Below are 25,043 nucleotides of genomic sequence, written 5' to 3'. Positions count from 1 at the left end.
CTGGCCTGCGCCTTCTCACAATCCGGGACCCCTCAGTGGATATCAGAGAGCCAGTTTCAGCCAAATCCTATAGGCCAGACCAAGGAACCCTACTAATGCACAAATTTGTGCACCGGGCCTCGAGTATAACTATATCCTATTTTGGAGCAAGAAGCAGCAAGAGTTAATTTATTTAGCCATGGTGGAGAATTCATTGGATGAGCATCACAAAATCCAGCCAGTCTCAAATGGGTGCATGAAGACCACACATCTACTTGATTTGCTAAATTCCATAGTTTCAAGTTTACCATATTGTTAACTACAGGAAAAGTCACATTCATATGAAGATTATATGGAAGATATAAATATAGTTGCCCTAAACACTTTAACATAGCTTTAAAAAGACATATTTTGTTTGGGTCTATATTTCAGTTCAGCACAGCTGACAGGAAAGAAGCTGAACTTTTCAATGCATTAAGTATGAAACCCAGAATTTAGATTTTTAAACTTCTCCTTGAAAGGACCTAAAATCTTTATCTTCGTTTTCAATATTCTTTGAAAGGAACAAAGATGATGTGGGTCCAAGTTATAAAGTCCTTAAATCTAGAGCACACACACCTATAAGCAATGTTCACCAATCATCTAGAGTTTCTCTTGTCCTTTTCTCCCTTTGCCTTTCTCAATTCTTTCTCTTTCAAATTGTAGCAGATTGCTAAATTTTCTTTCTATGACCATAGAAATTAGTCTGTATGGAACAGCTTCACTGTACTATAAAAGTGGACCCAAGAACCTGGATATTGTCTATATCACAGATGTGATTTGAAGGTTTACCTTCTTGTTGTCCTTTTAAATTCACTCAACATCCTGAGCAATAAAGGGTGAAAGTTGGATAAGCTGTATTACATTAATCTCTGCTGATTGTTATGCATTATTTTTCTTTAATAAAAAGGAATGCCTCTGATCTTTGAAAGAGAAGAAGATATTAAGGAGCAGTACACCACACGAAAATTCAGGTGCGTTAGACAAGTTATATATAGAATTTGATGTTAGCAATTCACTTAAGACAGTTGATTTTCATACTGTTGTATTTGACTCAGAAAAACTTAATCTTTTATCATACAACAAAAAACAAATCTATATTTTCAAGAGATATTTATGTGAAAATGTTGAAGAAAATGTTTGATTACCATTAAAAGATTCCTTAATATCTGACAATAGGATGATCAAGTATATTAGTAATACAAACAATAATTTAGACATTACAGGAATGATTCAAGAAAGATTTACTAAAACCATCTTTGGTTCAGAAAATATTTATCTTTTAAAATAAAATCATTTCCCCTGAATGGCTTCTCTCCACTGACAATTCTCATTGTATGGCAAATGCTTGTATTTTTATTTCTAGAGGACGTTGTTGTACCCATGAACTTCTAAGACTGCCAACCAGCAGTAGATGCAGACCACTTAGAGTCCTGCATGGAGAACCCTCTCAGCCAAGGTGGTTACCTGATCGAGAAGAGCCACAGGTCCAGGCACTCCAGCATCCACAGGGAGCAACCAAGGTGTTCAAGCCACTACAGGCTCAGAACAATGCACCTAGATCTCTACAGGGGCAAGCCCAGCCATCTCAGAGACTACAAGGGGCAGCTCAGGTGTTCATGCCACTACAGGCTCAGATTAAGGCTAAAACATCTAGGCCCCTACAGATGCAGATTAAAGCACCTCCACGACTACGGAGGGCAGCCTGGATGCTCATGCCACTACAGGCTCAGGTTAAGGCACCTAGGTCTCTACGTCTACATGCCCAGGTACCCAGAGACCAGAAAGATCAGGCTCAGCCCCAGACATCAGAAAAGCCACAGGATCTGGACCGAGTCCCAGAAGAATTTCAGGGGCAAAATCAGGTACCTGAACAACAACAAGGGCAAGTTCAAGCCCCTGGACAACAGCAAGGGCAGAATCAGTTACCTGAACAGCAGCTGGAGCAGAATCAAGTACCTGAACAGCCAGAGGTACAGGAACAGGCTGCTGAGCCTACACAGGCAGAGACTGAGGCAGAGGAACTAGAGTCATTACATGTACAAGCCCAGGTGTTCTTGCCTCTATTGTCACAGAACCACCACGTGTTGTTTCCACTACATTTGGATACTCAGGTGCTTATTCCAGTAGAGGGACAAACCGAAGAGTCACCTCAGGCACAGGCCTGGGCACTAGAGCCCCCACAGGATGTTGGCTCAGTTCAAGCACTGATAGAGGGACTATCAAGAAACTTACTTCGAGCACCAAACTCACATAACTCAAAGCCACTTGGTCCACTGCAAACCCTGATGGAAAACCTGTCATCAAACATATTTTATTCTCAACCAGAACAGGCACAGAAGAAGAAAAAATCAAAGGTTTCTAGTCTAAGGCAAGCACTGGCAAAAAGATTATCACCAAAGAAGTTCCGGGCAAAGTTATCACAGAGACCGGAAGAGTTTGAGCTTTTAGATTTACAAGCCTACAGGCGAAGGCGCCAACGCAGATGGGAGGATATCTTTAATCAACACGAGGAAGAATTGAGACAAGTTGCAAGTGTAAGATATTTTGATATTTTTACTTAGTGAAATATGCAGAGAAAATATGCTAGCTCACACTTACGTTTTCCCTCTGTAAAACCAAATGTCCCAGAGAAGATTAGCTAAATAGTTTGTGCTTCAAGTAAATGATCCTGAAATTTCCAGATAAGTTTCACTTGAGAAAGAAAAATTTGCTTGAATGATCCAGGTAATTGCTTAATATCCCTGTGGAAATATAGCTTAATTATTAGTTTACTACATATTATTCCCTTAACCAATAAAGAGACATCATACGTATGCATATTTAAAATTACTAGTTGGATATTTTTTAACTTTATTTTTATTGTTGACACTATTGCACATGTCCTCATCCCCCTTCCCCTTGCCCACCTCCACCCAGCCCACCTCCCTCTTTCCCTCTGGCCAACACCACATCATTGTCTGTGTCTATGGGTTATGCATTAGTTGGATCTTTCAAATTACTTCCAAAGTTCAAACTTTGCAATAATTATATAACTTTTATTAACCAATATCACCCCAATAAAGTCAATAAAAAAATTAAAAAGCTTTCCAATAAAATGTATTAAAAATACACAGCAACAAAAACAAATTAAAAAAACAACAACTTTGGTATCATTCCTCTAACATCTAAGTTAGTTTATTGCTTTTTCATTCCATGGAGTGATTAACTGTACCATTTAAGTGAATTGCACTAATTGTTTGTTTAAGTCAAGCTTAAAATGAGAAGGAAAATCAGTTTCCAAAGCATTTTGTATACAGTTACCATATGTATGACTAATCTCACTAATTTTCCACCAATTTTATATCATTAATTAATGAAGCGGCTACATTGAATAGGACACATTACGAATTTGTCTCCGCACTCTTTCAAAATGTGGGACACATTATCTTAATCACTTTACCTTATTTTGGAATAGTCAAAAAACTTTGTTCTTTCAAATTTGTCTTATATAAGTGGACTAGAGGCCCAGTGCATGAAAATCGTGCACTGGGGGGGGGGGGGGGTTCCCTCAGCCCAGCCTGCACCCTCTCCAATCTGGGACCCCTCGGGGGATGTCCAACTGCCAGTTTAGGCCCGACCACACAGTTGGACATATGCCTGATTGCCCTTAACCACTTCTGCCTGCCAGCCTGATTGCCCCCTAATGACTCCCCTGCTGGCCTGATCAATGCCTAACTGCTCCCCTGCCAGCCCGATCACCCCCAATTGCCCTCCTCTGCTGGCCCAGTCACCCCCAACTGCCCTCCCCTGCCAACCTGATCGTCCCTAACTGCCCTCCCCTGACAGACTGGTCACCCCTAACTGCCCTCCCCTGCAGGCCTGGTCCCCCTCAACTGCCCTCCCCTGCTGGACATCTTGTGGCAGCCATCTTGTGATTACATGGGGATGGCCATCTTGTGCAAGGCTGTGAGGGTCAATTTGCATATTTCCTATTTATTATATAGGATATAATTGGCCAAAGTTGATGAATTCAATGTGACAAATCTGATTTGACAATGAAGGGTTTGTGAGCTTTATAAGCAAATTAATGAGGTCAACAATATTAGGAGATCTTTTGTTTTCTAATACTTCAAAGCATGCATTTATGTAAAAGAAATCATTGTGAGGTTCCTAAATTAAACCCTGGTATCATCACCCAATTATTCTAATAATAATTAATGTAGTAATTAAACATGAACATTGTCTGAATGTCTGGTTAAGGGAGTCTTTTGGTTTGTGCCCATTTAGCCAATTTAACAAATGTTATTTCCCTGACATATTTAACATGAAAAAAATTAGAAGTAGCAAGAGAAGAAAGACCCAAAAGGAGAAATCTAATCCCCCCAAAATGGGAGATAGGAAGAAAAAGAAAACAGATATTAAAAAGAAGATATGAGTCCAGAATGGTGATATTTGTCCTGAAATTGGGGCAATGACCAGTTAAAGACAAGTATCACATGATAGCATTCATGTGTGGAATCTAAAGAACAAAATAAACTGATGAACTAAATAGATCCAGAGACATAGAAGCATGGAACAGACTGTTGAATCTCAGAGGGAAGGCAGGGGGGATGGGGGGTGGAAAGAGATTAACTAATGAATTTATATGCATATATGCATAACCCATGGTCACAGACGATAGTGTGGTGAAGGCCTGGGGCAAAGGGTGGAAGTGGGCTAGAAGGGGTCAATGGGGGGTGGGGGGGAAGGGGACATCTGTAATACTTTCAACACTAAAGATAAATTTAAAACAAACAAACAAAAATAAATAAAATTCTCATGACTATTCTCAATCAGCCCTGAATCTAATGGGTTTCACATTTGTGAAAAAAAACTTTTATGCATCCTTGCAAAACTTTTAGTATTAGTACAATACACATATTTATTGTAATATAATGTTTTAAATATATATGGGAGAAACCACTCTAAAAATGAAATAAAAATAATAGGTAATAGTTACTAATCTCATGACCCTATGATCTTGTACAGGCATGCCTATCTTTATGTGTACATTATTGATACTGTAGTCAAAGTCATAGGTCTTTTAAAATACCTGAAAATGTATTAGCACTCAGAGACATATGTAAGTGTTTCAACTCACCAGAAGCAAAGAAAACACATTTTTATTACTCTATTTGAATAGAAGAAATAATATTGACTGGCTTAAATGGGGAAACAGACACTTTTGTAAACTCCCAGGGCTCAATTAAGGAAAAATATTTGCACTGCTGTATTTCAGAACTTCTGTTGCACAAGAAGACCACACTTTATAGTTATAAATGCATACAAAACATGACAATTTGGGGTTATGTGTTAAGCTTTAGACCAGAGATTATTTTTTAAATTTATTGAGGTGATATTGGTTAATAGGATGATATCGATTTCAAGTATACATTTCTATGATACATGATCTGTGTATTGCATTGTGTGCTCACCACAGGTGCACAGTCATATCATCTTCCATTACCATATATCTGGTTCCCTTTACCCTTTACTAGCTCCCAACAACTTTCCCTCTCGTAACCACCATACTATTGTCTGCGTCTATGAGTTTCAGTTTTATATCCTACATATGAGTGAAATCATATGGTTCTTAACTTTTTTTTTTACTTACTTACTTTGCTTAGCATAATATTATCAAGGTCCATCCAGTTTGTCACAAATGACATGATTTCATCATTTCTAATGGCTGAGTAGTATTCCATTGTATATATGTACCACATCTTCTTTATCCAATCATCTATCAAAGGCCACTTTGGTTGTCTTGGTCACTGTGAATAATGGTGCAATCAAGATAAGAATGCATATATCCTTTCGAATCCACAGATTCTTAATCTGGGGCTAATAGGCGAGCTGAAAGCAGTCAGTGGTCCTCCTGAATATATATGGAGACATGTGTGTCTATATACTGTTTTCTATGGATAATCTGTAGCATTCATTAGATTCTGAAAGAGACCCAGAGCCAATAACTAGTATAAACTACTGGTTTAAATCAATTTTAATATTTGAAAATTATTAATTTATATTATGAATCAGGATGATGGAGTTGTTCCTATAATTTTCATGTTAACAGCAATTAAAATAATTATTTTCCTTTTATTTCAAAAGGACAAAGAAGATGAATCATCAGACAATGATGAAGTATTTCATTCAATTCAGGCTGAAGCCCAAATAGAACCATTGCAGCCATACATACCAAATCCTAAAGGAAATGAGGTAAATTTCTCAATATTAGTTGCTATGACATTAATAAGTGCCTAGAACTGTGGGTCTTAAATGTTTTGGGCTCAGGACCTTTTTATACTCTTAAAAAATTGCAGACCCCAAAAAACGTTTGTGTATGTGATTTGTGACATTCAATATTTAATGTATTATAAATTAAAACCAAAATTAAAATATTTATAATTTATTTAAAAATAAAACTAAGAAACAATTTTTATTGAGAAATATGTTGTTTAGGTAAAAATATATGAATAAAAGCTGGTTTCTCACATAAAGGTAGTTTAAAAGGGAGAATTTTTATAGCTTTTTCAGATAATTATGGATATTCTTTGATAATACACAAACACTGGAAAAGTGGAATTTAAAACCATATTAATTAAATTTTGTATATTTGGTAACATTAAAATCTATTGGTCTCTTATATACTATGAGTAGATGTTTTATTCATGCAGGATTTTGTAACTTTATGTATTGTTCAGTTGGAAAATATTGGTTCACTGTTTATCTAGATCTTCCCAAATGTTTGCACATTATGTTTTATTATACAGCATCAACACACAGCACTTGTTAGTATCACCATCACTTTCATCATAAACATTATTGAGTGTTGATAAGCTGTAAAGTGCATGGTGACAGATAGGAGTTTACAGTTTTAGTTTTCATTGAATGCTCAATTTTATTATTGCTAACAAATAACATTAGATGTTTTTCCTTGAGTAGACAGGTTTATTTCACTTATTTTAAATAAAATGCCGGCTACATACCCAAGTTGAATAATCATAGTTTGTCTTGTCAGTCATTCTTTTAATTAAAAATACTGCCTATAAAATTTGATTGTTCAGCTTATAACATTAATAACTGCCATGAATAAGTGCCTAGGATAGTAGTTCTTAAAGTATTTGGTCTTAGGATCTCTTTTCCTATATAATAAAGAGGTAATATTAACCCTCACACTGTCATGCCGTCACAAGATGGCTGCTCCCACAGTAGAGGCAGGGTTCCTGTAACACAAAATGGCTGCACACACAGCAGTGGCAGGGTTCTCATAACAAGCAATCAGCAGGGACCTTAGGCTGCATGGCACCGGGCTGGGCCGGGGGACCTCAGGCCATGGTCCCTGCCTGGCAGGGCTTGATGGTGGATCTCATGCTGTGCCTCCCGCCCAACAGGGTTTGACGGGGGACCTCAGGCCGTGTCCCCTGCCAGGCGGGGCTTGACAGGGGAACTCAGGCCACGCCCCCCACCCAAGTGCCAGGTCGGAGGACCTGAGGGTGCACCAGGGACCATGAGGCTTCACCCCCCACCCAGTGGGGTTTGATGGGGCACCTGAGGCTACTCCCCCTGCCTGGTGCCAGGCCATGGGACCTGAGGCTGCACCCCCTGCCCAGTGGGGCTTGACAAGGGTGGGGCCGACTGGGTCTGGATCATCACACAATTTCAAGGTGCGTGCAGGTGGGCGGGGACTTGACTCTGGGTCCCACAGCATGCCCCAGACTCTGACAGAAGGAAGATTTTCATATACATTTTACTAATTTTTTTTCATCTCTGATGCTTCTATTATATAAAAAGGGCAAATAGCAATATTAAAATATTTCCTCTAATTAATTCCCTTTTAATGTGCACAAATTTCATGCACTGGGCCACTACTTTAAATATAAAATAATTTAATTTTTCTTTCTGTTTTCTTTTTTAATGAATTTATTAGGGCAATATTGCTTAATAAAATTATACATGTTTCAGGTATACAATCCCACAATACATCACCTGTATATTATATTGTGTGTTCACTACTCCAAGTTAAATCTCCTTTTATCACCATTTATCCTCCCTTAACCTCCCCTTTCTTCTACCTCCCCCACCCTTCTTTCCAGTGGTAATCACCATACTGTTGTCTGTGTCTATGAGTCTTTCATTTTTCCTTGGCTTAATACCTTCACCCTTCTCACCCAACTATACATATATTTTTCCTTGATCATCTCTGTTCTGGGATGTAGCTTATGACAAGGTCTGGTTCATCTAATTTGTGGTTTATTTTCTTACACTTTGGAGAATAATTAAGTCCTGGTGTCCAGGTTGGCTTTTGTTTTCGCAGCTATATTACTAGCTGTATAGCACATGGTATTGCTGAGGCTCAAGTTGCAATTTAAATTCATGTGCAGACAAAATAGTATCATCATAGCTAACATTTCTAACAGCTACCCATCTATAAATTTCTTAATTACTAAGGATCATTAGGTGGATGGGTGAAAACTCAAAACTTCTTGCTTACTAATAGTGGCCCATAAGTTTCATTGTTGTTCTTAATCAGCACAAAGGCCCCAGATTACTATATTTATTCATTCAGAATGCTTCACAGTAGTCTACTCTTACATTTGTCATGGTCAATTATCCTTTTTAAATATGTGGTTTTTTTTTTTCTGACACTAAGAGTCCTCTGAAGTGAGTATTGTTTTATAAATACTAAACACAGGCAGAAGAAACATAAGCTGGATTGTACTATTTAGTTACAAGCAGCAATATATCTCCCTCTCTACCTTATAAAATGAGGATTTTACTCTTACTCCCAGATAATAATTATTACCTTTAACATAATACCCAAGGAAAGAAATATAATGAGCTGTGTCTGATTGGTTTGTCTTAGTATACGCTATTCCTACTAATCATTATCTTCTCCCCATTTTTCAGACCAAATATAGCCAATTCATATTAAACATTAGCCTTTATTATTTTTGGCCTTTATCTCTTCTATGTAATGTTGGCCTCTGTTTTACTAATGTCAATAAACTCTCTGAAATCAGCTTCATGAATCAAGAGGCCTAGCCTGAGTCAGTATGATGCCAGCTATCAGAATTGAATGTCAAAAAAGTCAGTCAGATGCTTATTCTGCATACTGCCAGATAGATGGTTGTATTTGGAAAAACTCATTAGCAAAACATATGAACAACTGACATTTTTTTAATTTCCTATCGATCTGTCTGTGGTAGTGAAAAGACAAACTTGGTAAGTTAGTACACAGAGAAAAAAAATAGTTTAGTAAGGTTAGGACAGTTTCTAGAAACTATAGAATGATTTTTATCAGCATGAAAATGCCAGATTTTTTCACATTGTAACACTTGAATTTTCCTTTCTAAAGAATCTAGTCTGACTGCCTTGTTGAATGGGGTAGCTAAAAACTATTTCGAGTATAAAGCCAGTGATCTAAAACTAAATGAAACAAAGACACTACAAAGGAAGAAACTTACAGGCCAATATCCCTGATGAACACAGATGCTAAAATCCCCAACAAAATATTAGCAAATCAGATCCAGCAATATATTAAAAAGATCATACATCATGATCAAGTAGGATTTATTCTGGGGATGCAAGGCTGGTACAAGATTCACAAATCAATAAATGTGATGCATCACATAAACAAAGTGAAAGATAAAAATCACATGATCATATCAATAGATGCAGAAAAAGCATTCAACAAAATCAAGCACCTTTTTTTTAAAATAAAAACTCTCAGCAAAGTGGAAATAGAGGCCAGATATGACAAACCTACAGCCAACATAATACTCAATGGGCAAAAACTAAAAGAATTTCCCTTAGGAACAGGAACAACACAAGGATGTCTGCTTTCACCACTCTTATTCAATATAGTAATGGAAGTCCTAACCATAGCAATCAAGCAAGAGAAGAAATAAAGGGTATCCAAATTGGAAAGGAGGAAGTAAACCTGTCATTATTTGCAGATGACATGATAATGTATGTAGAAAACCCTAAAGACTCTACCAGGAAACTACTAGACTTAATAAATGAATTCAGCAAGGTGGCAGGATACAAAATCAGCATTTTGAAATTGAATGCACTTTTATACACCAACAATGAATTCTCAGAATGAGAAACTAAACAGACAACCCCATTTGCCATTGCAACAACAACAACAAAATAAGATACCTAGGAATAAACTCAGCCAAGGAGGTAAAATACCTGTACTTGGAAAACTATAGCACATTGAAAAAAGAAACAAAGGATGATACAAACAAATGGAAGCATATACCATGTTCATAGATTGAAAGAATTAACATCATTAAAATGTCCATATTACCCAAAACAATCTATAGATTCAATGCAATCCCTATTAAACTACCAGTAGCATACTTCACAGAACTAGGACAAATACTCCAAAAATGTATGTGGAATAATAAAAGACCCTGAATAGCTTCAGCAATCTTGAGACAGAAGAACAAAGTTGGAGGTATCACAATACTGGATATCAAACTATAATAGGAAGCCATTGTAATCAAAATAGCCTGGTACTGGCACAAGAATAAGCTTATAGATCAAGGGAACAGCAGAGAGACCCCAGAAATTGACCCACACCATTATGGCCAATTAATATTTGACAAAAGAGGCAAGAACATAAAATGGAGTAAAGACAGTCTTTTCAACAAATGGTATTGGGAAAATTGGGCAGATACATGCAAAAAGATTAAACTAGACCACCAACTTACACCAGACACAATAATAAACTCAAAATGGTTAAAAGACTTAAATTTAAGCCAGGAAACCAAAAAAATCCTAGAAGAAAACATAAACAGTAAAATCTCAGATATCTCACATAGCAGAATATTTGCTGATACATCTCCTTGGGCAAGATAAACAAAGGAAAAAAATAAATAAATGGGACTACATCAAAATAAAAATTTATGCACCACAAAAGAAACCACCATCAAAATGAAAAGGGAGCCTGCTGTAAGGGAGAACTATTTTCCAATGATATATCTGGTAAGGGATTAATCTCCAAAACATACAAAATACTCATACAACTCTGCAAAAGGAAAACAAAAAATCCAATTAAAAAATAGGCAGGGAACCTGAATAGACACTTCTCCAAAGAGGACATACATATAGCCAAGAGACATATGGAAAAATGCTCAAAGTCACTAATCATCAGAGAAATAGAAATTAAAACCACAATGAGATATCACTACTACACACCTATCAGAATGGCTGTCATCAATAAATTAATAAACAACAAGCACTGGTGAGGCTGTGAAGAAAAGGGAACACTATTACACAGCTGGTGGGAATGCAGACTGGTGCAGCCATTATGGAAAGCAATATAGAGTTTCCTTAAAAACTGAAAAATGAAACTGCCATTTGACCCAGCAATCCCACTTCTGGGAATATGTCCTAAAAACCCAAAACACCAATCAGAAAGAATACCTGGTACATGCACCCCCATGTTCATAGCAGCGTTATTTACAATAGCTAAGATTTCAAAATAGCCCAAATGCCTATTAGTAGAGGAATAGATAAAAAAAAACAATTTTAGGACATTTACACAATGGGATAATATGCATCTATAAAAAACAGGGATCTCTTACCTTTTGGGACAGCATGTCTGGATCTTGAGACTATTATACTAAATGAAATAAGCCAAACTGAGGAGGACAAATAAATATCATATGATCTCACTTATATATGGAATCTAATGAACAAAATGAATTGACCAACAAAATAAGACCTGAAGCATGGAGGCATGAGACAGACTGACATACCTCGATGTATGGGTGGGGGAACAAGGAGAGATAAACCAAAGAATTTATAATACTTACTAGGGGCCCAGTGCACGAATCCATGCACCTTGAAAGGAACTGTGGGCCTCGAGGCTGAGGTGGGCACAGGGGCGGGTCTCAGCCCATCCTCCGCACCCCTGCCCAGCCCCTCCCACCACGGCCCCCAGTCCCCTGTCTGCCTGCAGCCCCACTTCCGCTGCCACCTCTCCCACTCACTGAAGACACTGGCCCTGCTCACACCCACTGACTCTGACAGCACGGTGCGATTGGGACCAGCACCAGCAGTAAGTGCAAGTGAGGCTGTTGTCATCGGCGGGTGCGAGCATTGCCTACTGTCCCTATCGCCCTTCAGGAGCAGGGGGAGGTGGAGAAGCCCTCAGGGGTGATCAGGGCTGCACCTCCACTCACACCTACTGACAGCGCTGAGCTATCCGGACTGATGCCAGGTGCTGGCAACTGGTGCGAGTGGCAGCTCTAGTGCCGGCAGCAGGTGTGGGTGGGACCATCACTGGCAGTGGGTGCAAGAGGTGGCTGCCAGCCCTGATTGCCCCTCAGGAGCAGGGGGAATGGAGAAGCCCTGAGGGGCGATTGGATTGGCAGCCACTGTTTGCACCCACTGACAGAGCTGAGCAATCGGGACCAGTGCCGGGCACCGGGGGCTGGCAGCCAGTGTTAGCAGCAGCTCCAGCACAAGCAGCGGGTGTGAGCAGGGCTGGCACCAGCAGCAGGTGCAAGTGCCGGGTGGAACCGTGGCACACAGGAGCAAAGAATTTTCAGTAACCACCAGAGGCTCACCCCAATGACAGAGACCGGTGCCCCGCCTTGGTCTGGCGCCCCTGCTCACCTGCTCTGCCATCCCACCGCAGCCAATGCCTGCCATGTTCTGTGCTCTGCCACCTGCTGCCAATGCCCACTATGTTCTGCACCGGCCCCCTGGTGGGCAACGCACATCATAGTGACTGGTTGTTCAATTGTTTGGTTGTTCGGGGTTGTTCCACTGTTCAGTGTATTTGAATGTTAGCCTTTTATTATATAGGAGGATTTGGAGCTATCATCAGAAATTATGGTTAAGCAGTTCTAATGTTATAAATAATTTTGAAAATACAAACTATTTATAAAAATTGGATTTTATAAGTTGGATTTTTAAGAAAATATCTCTATATGAAGAAAGGTATTTTTCCATAAATTAAACTCAAAAGTATTTATGATATAGAATTCTATCAAAGTATTGCATTGTGTTTTTAAGGTCCAAGAAAGATGTACTTCTGTGCCTTATAACCGGGATCATGCACACCACGTCATGTTCTCTTCAAGGTATGTGTCTCTGATATTTTTACTCACTATTTGCTATCACATGGAAAATTAAAGCTTATCTATTTGACACTAAGTGCTGTGTTAAGTTAAAACTAAAATATCAATAATAACATCATCATCAATGGTCCATATTTAAAACCTTAATTTTAATCATCCATTACCTAGATATTTCACATTTGGATGTATGCCCTCTTAGTGTCATTCAGTTTGATAGTTAGTTGGTAAGATCCCCAATTTAATAAAAGTAACAACAATGAATTCTTTGACAGCTTTCAATTGGTAATTTATAATAAAACTAGAGGCCCGGTACACAAAAATTTGTGCAATCGGGCGGGGGGGGGGTCCCTCAGCCAGGCCTGTGCCCTCTCACAGTCTGGGACCCCTCAGGAGATAACGACCTGATGGCTTAGGCCAGCTCCCGGGTGGCAGAGGGCAGGCCCAATCCCTAGGTGCAGCCCCTGGTTGGGCTCAGAGCAGGGCTGATTGGGGAGTTGGGGCGCTGCCCCCTGTCATGCACAGAGCAGGGCAAATTGGGAGGTTGCGATGCCACCCTCAGTCACGCTCAGGGTAGGGCTGATAGGGGAGTTGGGGCACCGCCGCCTGTCACACACAGAGCAGGGCTGATCAGGGGGTTGGGGCGCCTTCCCCTGTCACGAACAGAGCAGGGCGGATAGGGAGGTTGTGGCCCTGCCCCCTGTCACACACAGAGCCGCAGGGCGATCAGGGGATTTGGGCACTGCCCCCTTTCACGCTGATCCAGGTGCCGGGAGGCCTCGCGGCTCCGCTGATCCCGGTGCTGGGAGGCATATTACCCTTTTACTATATAGGATAGAGGCCTGGTGCACGGGTGGGGCTGGCTGGTTTGCCCTGAAGGGCATCCTGGATCAGGGTGGGGGTCCCCACTGGGGTGCCTGGCCAGCCTGGATGAGGGTCTGATGGCTGTTTGCAGCTGGTCACACACCCTTCAGGGTGGGGGTTCCCACTGGTGTGCCTGGCCAGTCTGGGTGAGGGGCTGAAGGCTGTTTTCAGGCTGGCAGGTGACTGAAGCTCCCAACCACTCCTTTTTTTCTTTTTTTTCTTTTTTATTCTGGGCCAGCTTTAGCTCTGAGGCTTGGCTCCAGCTCTTAGGCCTTCGCTGCTGAAAGCAGGTATCTGGTTTGTTTGGGTTCTATAATGGAAACACTGTTTCAACTCCAGCTCTGAGATCCCGGCTGGCTGAAAGCAGGTTTCTGGGGTTTTGTTTAGCTTCTATATTTGTAACAATGTTTCAAACTGCAAGCTCAGAGGCCAGCAGCGGCAGGCTGGGAACGTTGGAGTCCTCCATCACTGAAGCAAGCGAGCCTCATGTTCGCTTCAAGCTGCCTGCCTGCCGGCCGCCATCTTAGCTGGCAGTTAATTTGCATATCACCCTGATTAGCCAATGGGAAGGGTAGCGGATGTACAGCTAATTACCATGTTTCTCTTTTATTAGATAGGACAAGTATAATTTAATTTGTATCATATACATCAATTACAAATTTTATTATGTACTACGTGATAAAACATACATATAAATAATCCCTAACCTCAGAAGCTAATGACACAGAATGTGCAAGCCTGAAATGATTTATAGGGAAAAATCAAATCTAAAACTCAACATTATATCAGTGATAGTTTGTACCAGTCACAGAAATTCTTATCTCTGTAATATTGGTGAAATTTCAATAATTTTCAAATTTCATGTTTCATATTTTAGATGTTGTGTGCAATGTGTTATATTTGGAAGCTAAATTTAAATGAAAATGTTCCATGAAAACCATACCCCCTCCAACCCCAATTTATGGGAACAACTTAGCCTATATTCATTCACTCAGTCATTCAGTAAATATTGAGCACTGACTATATTCAAGATACTGGACCACATGCCCAGATGGCATAGAACTGATAGTGTATAGTTTGCATATTCCTACCCTGTTATACTTTAAAAGTCAATATATTTATGTTCTTAGATTTTATGTGTAGAAATCTTGGAAAATTTAAAACCTAGATTGGGAATGTTCTCTTTCTCTGTATTCAATGAATGAATTGTCATGGTCCTTCTGGCCACAAAGAGGGGAAGAAACCACTTTAGTTTTGTGTATCTTTTTTTAGTATCATGGGGTATGACTTTAATAAAATTTTATATATATATATATATATATATATATATATATATATATATATATATATTTCTGTTAACTGGAATTGGTTGACCATGTGACAAAATAATTTTTGAAATTATGGATAACAAATGTATTAATTTTAAGTATGCTTAAATTTCTAAAATTGATTTAAATGAAACTTCAGTCTTTCCTGAAAGTTTGGTTTATAGAAAAACTTGTCTGTCCCAATCTTAAATTAATAACTATAGTCTTTCCTATGCAGAAATTCCAAAGCAACTATAAAATTTAGCAGCACTGGTTCCAAAAATCTTTCTAAATACTCTCTGAATTTGAATAGTTAATATTAAAGTGTTCTATCTGTGTCCATCCATCTATCTATCTACAATGGGAAGTGGACATTAAAAATCGTGGATTTAAAGCATTTTAAATCAGGATAATAATAGTGGAATATTTTACATTAAAACATGCATATATTAGCCATTTTATCATGTTGAAATCCTCATATACTGTACACTATAAAGTTATATTTATTGATGTATTACTTTATTAATGTCTGAATACTTGCTTAAAGAAATTTTATAGGAATTTTTAGAAGTAAATATGATATGTGGAAGAAACACATGACTATATGGGAACATTTTTTATATTTTGGAAATTGTTTCTTTGTTAAAGATAAAATAGCATGTTTGGGGGAAAGTGGAAATTGGAAAATATAAGGTCTACTTCTTCCCAATTTGATATATGCCCATATACTTAAACAAAACTTTTTGTTGGCCCTAACATTGCATTGTACATATTAGGAAATAAAACATACTTTTCTGTCTTTTCATTAGTGTTCCTCAGTGGTCTCTTTTGGAACAAGTTCAGAAGCCCATTGACACCAGACAAAGAAGTTTGCAAAATCCTCAAAATTGCCCAGCAACATCAGGTGATTCAAAGCACAAACTGTAAAAACACAGCTAATGATTCACAATTTATATTGCAGAAGTCAAGAAATTATTTCAACAAGAAATTAATTGAAAGTGTCAGGGAGTCCAAATAGGATTAAGACCAGGAGGCCATTGAATTTGGCAATTGGTTGTTTGATGGTGACATATTAGAAAAGAAAATTGATTTTTCAAAAGTTTCTTCTTTCAGTTGAATAGTAGCTATGGATGTGTCTAGGGAGCCGGAGTGTGTTTACTTTAGTTTCTATAATATATGTGAAATATATGGGAAAGTTACTTGGGAGAGGCCTCTCCAATAAGCTTATTTTGATAGGCTGTCTTTAGTTTATGGAAATATTAGATGAAGTAGTTGTGAGCATGTGTTTATTCCTACCACCTTTTTTGAAATAAAGAAATCTTGCATTAAGCCCCAAAGCAGTCTGAACCGTGATTAGTAGGAGAAGGGAATGGGTGGCAACTGTGTAGATAATAGCTAAAGTTCTTTTCAGCTCTAAAATTCTGTTATTTTATTGGGTGTGCTACATAAAACATTTTAAGTTCCCATGGGATAGCATACTTCAACATGTAGGAAAGGAGAACACATACTATAAATTTGCCTCAAAATCTCAAACACTTGCCTAATATTCCTACTTAGCCTAATAACACACCAAGAGACTTGAGAGAAAATGGTTTCCTGCAGAAAGATAGGAAACTGCAAATATACAACAGTGTCAGAAGATGGAGACGCAAATTGTAGGGTGTGTTCAGCATAATATTCTCAAAAGTTACCAGTGTATGCAAATACATGTTTTCTGAAGTTGCAGTACCAATACTTTGGCTATATATACCAATGCTGCAAATAAAAGTGGGATAGTACTATTTATCTTTAAAATCAAGTGCACAAAAAACAATAAACAGGGACCCGCGTGTCCCCTTAGTGAAGCTTTTTCAAAGTTCACTCACCCATACTAACACTGGATTTAAATCACAGGTGTGGATTACTATACCACAAATCTTCATCTCAAAAATCCAGACTTCCAATCCAAATAAATTTGAATTTTAAATAGAAATATTTACACAAGTTTGAGCTGTGCGTTGTTATAGCAACTAACTACATGTGGCTGTTAAAATTAAAACCTAAATGAAAAGAAAATTATATTAAAAAGTCAACCCCATAGGCACACTGTGCATATTTCAAATGCTCAATAGCCATGTATGTCTAGTGGCTACTGTATAGGACAGTACAGATACAGAACATTACTATTGCTAAAGAAAGTTCTATTGCACAGCACCACTACAGAAAGATTCCCAGCTTTATAAAAAGGTCTAAGTTTTGTCTCTTTTCAGTTGTTCACTTCTCACCTATATAGAAATACTTAAGGCTATATCCTTTAGTGAAAATGGCATGATAATGATTGCAGTCAACTCTCTTCTTGAGAGTTTGGTCTAATCTATCATCTAATATGCTGTTGGGCTCTTTTTGTACTGGTTATTCTGGGAGGCCAGTGATACCACATAGCTCATCCTGTTTTTAATATATTCTTTCTCTTAATAGAACTGTCTACCAGTCTTACTGTGCACCTTCTTACACAGATAGAAATGCTTAGCAAGTGTAGCCTTAATATTGATAACAGAATAGACATGTATCTGTATAATTTTGTTAACCAGTGTCACCCCAATAAATTAAATAAACAGGAAATAAAGAATAGCCATGTAGTTCTACAGGCCGTACAAACCTTGAGCCTGTCTCTGTCACTTAAAACAGAACAAAGAATCCTAGCCCCATGAGAATTTATCAGGTGATATTTCCTGAATGAAAAGTTACTTGAAAAATACTAAGAGACAGAACAGTTACACTATAAAAATTAAGGCAATTGCTGTGATCACCACTGTTACTAATGCCTTTTTGACATTCCACAGAATCTTCCAAGGAAGAGAGTCCAGTGACTAGGAGAAGGTCACAATCATCACCTCCTTATTCTACAATTGATCAGAAGTTGCTGGTTGATATCCATGTAGGTTTCCATCTTAACTCATAATACATTTATGTTTGTTCTTTTTCATTTTAAATTTCTTTTGACTTATTTTTATCTTTACTTGAGGGAAAGGTTAAAGTGTTTAGTTTTTAAGTTAATCTTTTAAAGACTTCTATTGATATGTGAGTATGCACAAGATGAAATCTAGAAATTAAACTTGAAATGGAAGAACATTTAATTGATCAACAAATAGCAAGTGCTGGTGAGGATGTAGAGAAAAGGGAATGCTTCTAGTGTACTGTTGATGGGAATGTAAACTGGTGCAGCCACTATGGAAAGCAGTATGGAGTTACCTAAAAAATTAAAAATGGAACTGCCTTTTACCCAGGGATCCCATTTCTGGGAATATACCCTCAGAATCCTGAAACACCAATCAGAAAGAATATATATGCACCCCTATGTTCATAGCAGCGTTATTTACAGTAGCTAAGATCTGGAAACAGCCTAAGTGCCTATCAGTACATGAGTGGATAAAAAAGTCATGGTACCTTCACACAATGGAATACTATGTAGCTATTAAAAAGAAAGATCTCTTATCTTTTGAGATAGCATGGAAGAACCTGGAGAGTTTTATGCTAAGCGAAATAAGCCAGTCAAAGGAAGACAAATATCACATGATTTCACTTATATGTGGAATCTAATGAATATAATAAACTGACAAACAAAATAGTACAATAGATATGGAAGCATGGAACAGACTGAAAGATCTCAGACAGAAAGGGGGTGGGAAGAGATAAACCAAAAAACTTATATGAATATATGCATTGCCCATGGTCACCACAATAGTGCAGTAAAGGACTGGGGTGGGGCTGGAACTGGATGGAGGAAGGCAATGGGAGAAAGTAGAAGGGGCAGCTATAATACTTCAAAATAAAGATTAAAATATTTTATTTTCACATTCTTGTGTCAGAACATATTCAAGAGAAGATTATTAAAAGAACTATTTTTAGAGGCTAATCTCAAATTAAGGAGTAGAGGCTAGCTGCTCAATTTTTGTCTCATCATTTCTTGGATGATCAGGCAATGTATAAAAAGTAAAGAAAAGGAAAATTCCCTCCAACTGCATACATAAAAAGTCTTCCAATTCTTTGTGTAGTGTACTTTTAGAGCATTACATTTTACTTTTGTAATTACTCCTACCCTACCGCACACACACACACACACACATCATTTGTAGCTCATTCAAAAGTTGCTTATATGATACATCACATACTTAAATGTGGATTTATATTAATATGCTTAAAAGTATTTGAGTTACTTTAAGAAAACCTGTGTTGTATAAAACTAGAGCTTGGAAATTAACATATAAATTTTAAGAGGTATGTATTAATCCCAATGTCAGAGAATAAAACAAAAGGAAAAAAACATACTCTATCTTCTATAGTGCATCAAATAATCTGTTTTACTCTCTAGCACCAAAACCTAATGTTTATTCTTCAGAATACAAGTAAGGGTAATTTCAAAAGTGAGTAAATTTTTTCTTGTGTCATCCAGAAAGGTCATTAATGATCACAGCTTGAGGTTTGGGGTTTGTCATCTCATCATTACAAAAATGTTGGTTTTGTCTTCATTTCAATTGAAAATATATTTTTAAAATATTGTCAGCTTGGAAATATTTCAATGTAGACGAAAATGCAAGGATACTAGAAACTACATTAACCTTTCTTATGCACACAGGTTCCAGATGGATTTAAAGTAGGAAAAATATCACCCCCCGTTTATTTGACAAATGAATGGGTAGGCTATAATGCACTCTCTGAAATCTTCCGGAATGATTGGTTAACTCCTGCACCTTTCATTCAGCCACCTGAAGAAGATGGTGATTATGTTGAACTCTATGATGCTGGTATTGATACTGATGGTGATGATAATGATTCTAATGATGTGTATGAAGATACTTATGAGCATGATAAGATACTTATGAGCAATGATGCCTTGGATAACCATGTTGGTCAGGCTAATGATGTTGGTGAAGACCAAGATGATGATGGCAATGATGAAGGTGTTGATGACAAAGGCAATAATCATGATGATGCTCCTAGTTGGCCAAGGTTGTTTTTTTTTTCTGGATTACTTGCATTATCTATTTTTTATAATTTCAAAACTATTTGCATCTTTGGTTTACTTGCAAAATGTATTGCTAAGTGAGTGAAGGAATTGCACTTGCATATGGGTAAATGTTGATTTTTTAATAATATATTATAATTATTCAATGAAAACACTTAATTTTATTTTATACTGTATTTTATTAATATTCAAGTATTAGATTCTTTAATTTTTATAAACAAAAACCTCATTTACTTATTTTTTCTGTTCATTTCCTTTTTATTGAATTTATGGGGTGACACTGGTTAACAAAATCATACAGGTTTCTGGTGCAAAATTCCACAACACATCATCTGCACAGTACACTGTATTGTGTATTCACCACCCCAAGACATCTGTTAACATTAATGTTACTGAAACATCCTGCCCTGTGAAACTGCAATAAGTATGAGAAATGAGGATGACAAATTTAGTAGTGTGTTCATTTAAAGCTATAAGGTGAAGTCCTAGTATTTTCAAACAAAATATCTAAATTTGCTTTAAGATGAATAAAAATTTGACTTTCACTCATATTTTCAGGCTGAAACTTACTAACATGGCATTATTGGAATGCTGAAAAATGCTATAACTAAATTCAATATTTGTTAAATTTTATCTATTTATAAAGTAGCTGCCCACAGTGATAATATTTAGTGAAATAGTGTTTTTGGCATTCCACCAGTTATTTTTCTGTATGCTTTTAGTTCCTTGCTCCTGCTCTAAATAGCCACTGTGTTCTTATTTACATATGCTCATGGCTTGTATTCAAACATATCTCAAAGAATAGTAGTTACTATAATATATTTTTATATTTGTATAAAAATAATTAACAGTGGAAGAATTGTTTTCTTTATAATATTGAAATCCATATCTTGTTTTGGTTCAATTTTAATTTTATTGGGGGATATATATGACAGAAGAGGCATTTTTTTTCTTTTTTGCTAACTAAAATTCTACCAGGAATTCCAGTGCCAAATAAATTTGCTTTTAGAGTTATAATAGGTACATGTTTAGGATGCCTGTTATGCAAAAGATTATTGAGGCATTTTGTTAAGCTTGGTTTTGTTAGCAGCTAATTAAATTACTATCTTAGCTTAATTAAATCTATATTACTTCCCTTCTGGTGCTATAGAATGGGATTCTATAGCAGAGCAATGATACACATGTTAGAAAAACAAGGCACATGTTCACATTAGCATAAATTGTATATTGCAAGAAGAATTATTCAAATATGTTGTGATTGAGTCAAGAGTATGGGCTTGATCATTCATGTGGCTGTGAATTTGCTAATACATAAAATAGTCTATTATTTTAAAAAATACACATTCTTACTACCAACCTAACATATGCTCTTAATACAGGATTAAAGTTATCTTCCATCTGCCATCCAAATACAGCTAGGGAACTAATGGTGGCTATGGTGTTAATTCAGTATATAAGTTTGAAAAGGCATAAGGACATATTTCTTATCTATATATTACCAATATTCACATAGAGCAAAAATGTGCCTAGAGATAGTACCTATGTATGCAACACGTTTTAATTCAGTTTAATTTGCTGACTTTCAGACATGTTTTTGTTGGTTGCTTTCCCCCAATCATTAATTGAATCTTGTTATCAGGTCAAGCTATGGCAGAGGTGCAAGCTGGAAGCAAAATGGTAGAGACGATGATAATGGAGGAGAAGGTACCTACAGCAGCTATGGAAGCCAGAGAACCAGTAGAAGCCATTTAAGATATGCAGCCAGTGGGGACAATACAGCTATGGGAGATCACGAAGATAAAGCCAATATAGGAAGTGGGAGAAGAGGCATGGAGGGCAATGGAGGTAGGGGAGTCCATGAAACCAATGAAGAGAGTGAAGTCTTTGAACTCAGTGAAGGAGAAAGTTGTTCAGAGACAGATGATCCAGGTTTGGAGAGACCAACATCCCAGGACAATGAACATCAACAAGAGGTAATTCACCATTTGAAAAGGAGAATAAATTACTCTCCTTGTGAATGTGTTTCTTCATGTGATATGTCACATTTTCAGCCATTCCATATATATTTTAAACTTCAGAACAAAGCCTTAAACATTGTTAATTATAGCTGTAGGTGGATCTTTGATTCTTCTAATTTGGATGATTCCTATTTATTTTCATGAACAAGAATATCTGCTTTATTTGCCTTTATTACTCAGATCACATGCTTGTTTTAACACATACTTTTTTTATAGGAAGGTTTTATTTTGGTAAAATATGCATAACAAGTTTTTCCATTTTAACTATTTTAAGTATAGAATTCAGTAAAATTAAGTACATTCACAATGTTGTACAACTATCACTACTAGTCATTACGGACCTAGGAGATGTATTGGTGAAGAAATTGTTTTGGCATATGTCTGAGATTTTGTTGCCTTTGGATTCCTCTAGTATTTTTATGGTTTCCCATCTTAGGTTTAAGTCCTTTATCCATTTTGAGTTTATTTTTGTGTATGGTGTAAGTTGGTGGTCTAGTTTCATTTTTTTTGCATGTATCTGTCCAATTTTCCCAGCACCATTTATTGAAGAGACTGTCTTGACTCCATTGTATGTTCTTGCCTCCTTTGTCAAATATTAATTGAGCATATTCGTTCAGGTCAATTTCAGGGCTCTCTATTCTATTCCATTAATCTATATGCCTGTTCTTGTGCCAGTACCAGGCAGTTTTGAGAACAGTGGCTTTGTAATACAGCTTGATATCTGGTATTGAGATCCCACCTACTTTGTTCTTCTTTCTCAGGATTGCTGCAGCTATTCAGGGTCTGTTTTTATCCCAGATGAATTTTTGGAGAGTTCGTTTTAGGTATATGAAATATGCAATTGGTATTTTAATAGGAAGTGCGTTGAATTTATAGATTGCTTTGGGTAGTATGGACATTTTAATGATGTTGATTCTACCAATCCATAAACATGGTATGTTCTTCCATCTGTTTATGTCTTCCTCTATCTCTTTTTTCAATGTCCTGTAGTTTTCTGAGTAGAGGTCTTTTACCTCTTTAGTTAGGTTTATTCCCAGGGATCTTAATTTTTTTGGTGTGATTGTAAATAGGATTACTTTTTTAGTCTCTCTTTCTATAAGTTCACTATTGGTGTATAGAAATGCCATAGATTTCTTGGCGTTAATTTTGTATCCTGCTACATTGCCGAATTCATTTATTAAGTCTAGTAGTTTTTTGATGGAGTCTTTAGGGTTTTTTTATGTACAATATCAGGTCATCTGCGAATAAGGACAGTTTTACTTCTTCTTTTCCAATTTGGATCCCTTTCATTTCTTCTTCTTGTCTAATTGCAATGGCTAACACTTCCAGTACTATGTCAAACAGGAGTGGTGAGAGTGGCATCCTTGTCTTGTTCCTGTTCTTAGGGGAAATGGTTTTAGTTTTTGCCCAATGAGTATGATGTTGGTTGTGGGTTTGTCATATATGACTTTTATTATGTTGAGGTATGACACTTCTATTTCCACCTTGCTGAGAGTTTTTATCAAAAATGGATGTTGGATTTTGCCAAATGCTTTTACTACATCAATTGATATGACTATGTGTTTTTTTTTTCTCTCTCAATTTGGTTATGTGATGTATCACATTTATTGATTTGCAGATATTGTACCATCCTTGCATCCCTGGGATAAATCCTACTTGGCCATGGTGTATGATCTTTCTGATGTGCTGCTGGATCCAATTTCCTAGGATTTTGTTGAGGATTTTGGCATCTATGTTCATGAGGAATATTGGCCTGTAATTCACGTTCATTGTGTTGTCTTTATCTGGTTCTGGTATGAGGGTGATGCTGGCTTCATAGAATGAGCTTGGAAGTGTTCCTTCCCCCTTGAATTTTTTGGAATAGTCTGAGGAGGATAGCTTTTAGTTCTTCCTTGAATGTTTGGTAAAACTCCCCTGTGAAGCCATCTGGCCCCGGGCTTTTGTTTGCTGGAAGCTTTTTGATGACTGCTTCAATTTCTTCCATAGTTATTGTCCTATTGATATCTTTAGATTCGTCCTGATTTTTTGGAAGGTTGTATTTTTCTAGGAATATGTCAATTTCCTTCAGGTTTTCTAGTTTGTTGGAGTAGAGATGTCCAGCAGAGTACCTAGTACATAGTAAAAATTTCACAAATGTTAGGTTTCTAAATTTTATAGTTAGAGACTTCAAGCTCCTTGAATTTATCCTGTGATATAAATTATCTCAACATAACTTGTGTCTCTCTTTCAGATGAAATTGTTGGGTTCATCTGGCAAATGTGCATTTTACATAGGTGCAGAATTATAGATATTAACAAATTTTGCATTCTATTTTTCAAATGAACCCCAGGAATATTGTATTTCTCTCACCGTTAAGTTCCTAGTAAAATCCAAATTAATTTTTCATCTTTTAGGAATCAGTTGGCAGAAGTGGGACCTCAAACACCATTGCCTCAACACCTGATAATGAGAATGACAGTATAGACATATCAGAAGCATCAACAGAATCAGGTTTTTCTGCCAGTCACTCATCTCCTTTCAACATTTCTGGGAGTGCTGCAAATACTGAATTTACCAATTCCATTTGTAAGTGTGTTTAATCTCCAAATGCTGATGTCTTTTCACATATTAAATACAGGGTTTGGCCACTAGTTCAGGATTTGAAAAGAATTAAATCATCCTGATATTCAGTTGACAATAAGCCAGATGGATATAAGCTTTAAAAATCTACTCTTCT

General features: G+C 37.1%; 1 protein-coding gene across 1 annotated transcript in view; it reads left to right on the top strand.

The window, feature by feature from the left end:
- The window catches only part of NRK (Nik related kinase), a 171,934-nt gene that overhangs the window by 122,883 nt on the left and 24,008 nt on the right, over positions 1-25,043 (top strand). The window contains exons 12-20 of the mRNA XM_036306187.1: positions 929-992; positions 1,385-2,555; positions 6,148-6,255; positions 13,072-13,139; positions 16,114-16,208; positions 18,127-18,221; positions 19,920-20,293; positions 21,949-22,282; positions 24,721-24,892. Coding sequence (XP_036162080.1) covers positions 929-992; positions 1,385-2,555; positions 6,148-6,255; positions 13,072-13,139; positions 16,114-16,208; positions 18,127-18,221; positions 19,920-20,293; positions 21,949-22,282; positions 24,721-24,892 — 2,481 coding nt within the window. The remainder of the gene's footprint in view (positions 1-928; positions 993-1,384; positions 2,556-6,147; positions 6,256-13,071; positions 13,140-16,113; positions 16,209-18,126; positions 18,222-19,919; positions 20,294-21,948; positions 22,283-24,720; positions 24,893-25,043) is intronic.

Source organism: Myotis myotis, unplaced genomic scaffold, assembly GCF_014108235.1.
Source record: "Myotis myotis isolate mMyoMyo1 unplaced genomic scaffold, mMyoMyo1.p scaffold_m19_p_4, whole genome shotgun sequence".
Taxonomy (NCBI): domain Eukaryota; kingdom Metazoa; phylum Chordata; class Mammalia; order Chiroptera; family Vespertilionidae; genus Myotis; species Myotis myotis.
Note: the sequence above shows the minus strand (reverse complement) of the source record. Positions and strands in the feature narration are given on the sequence as shown.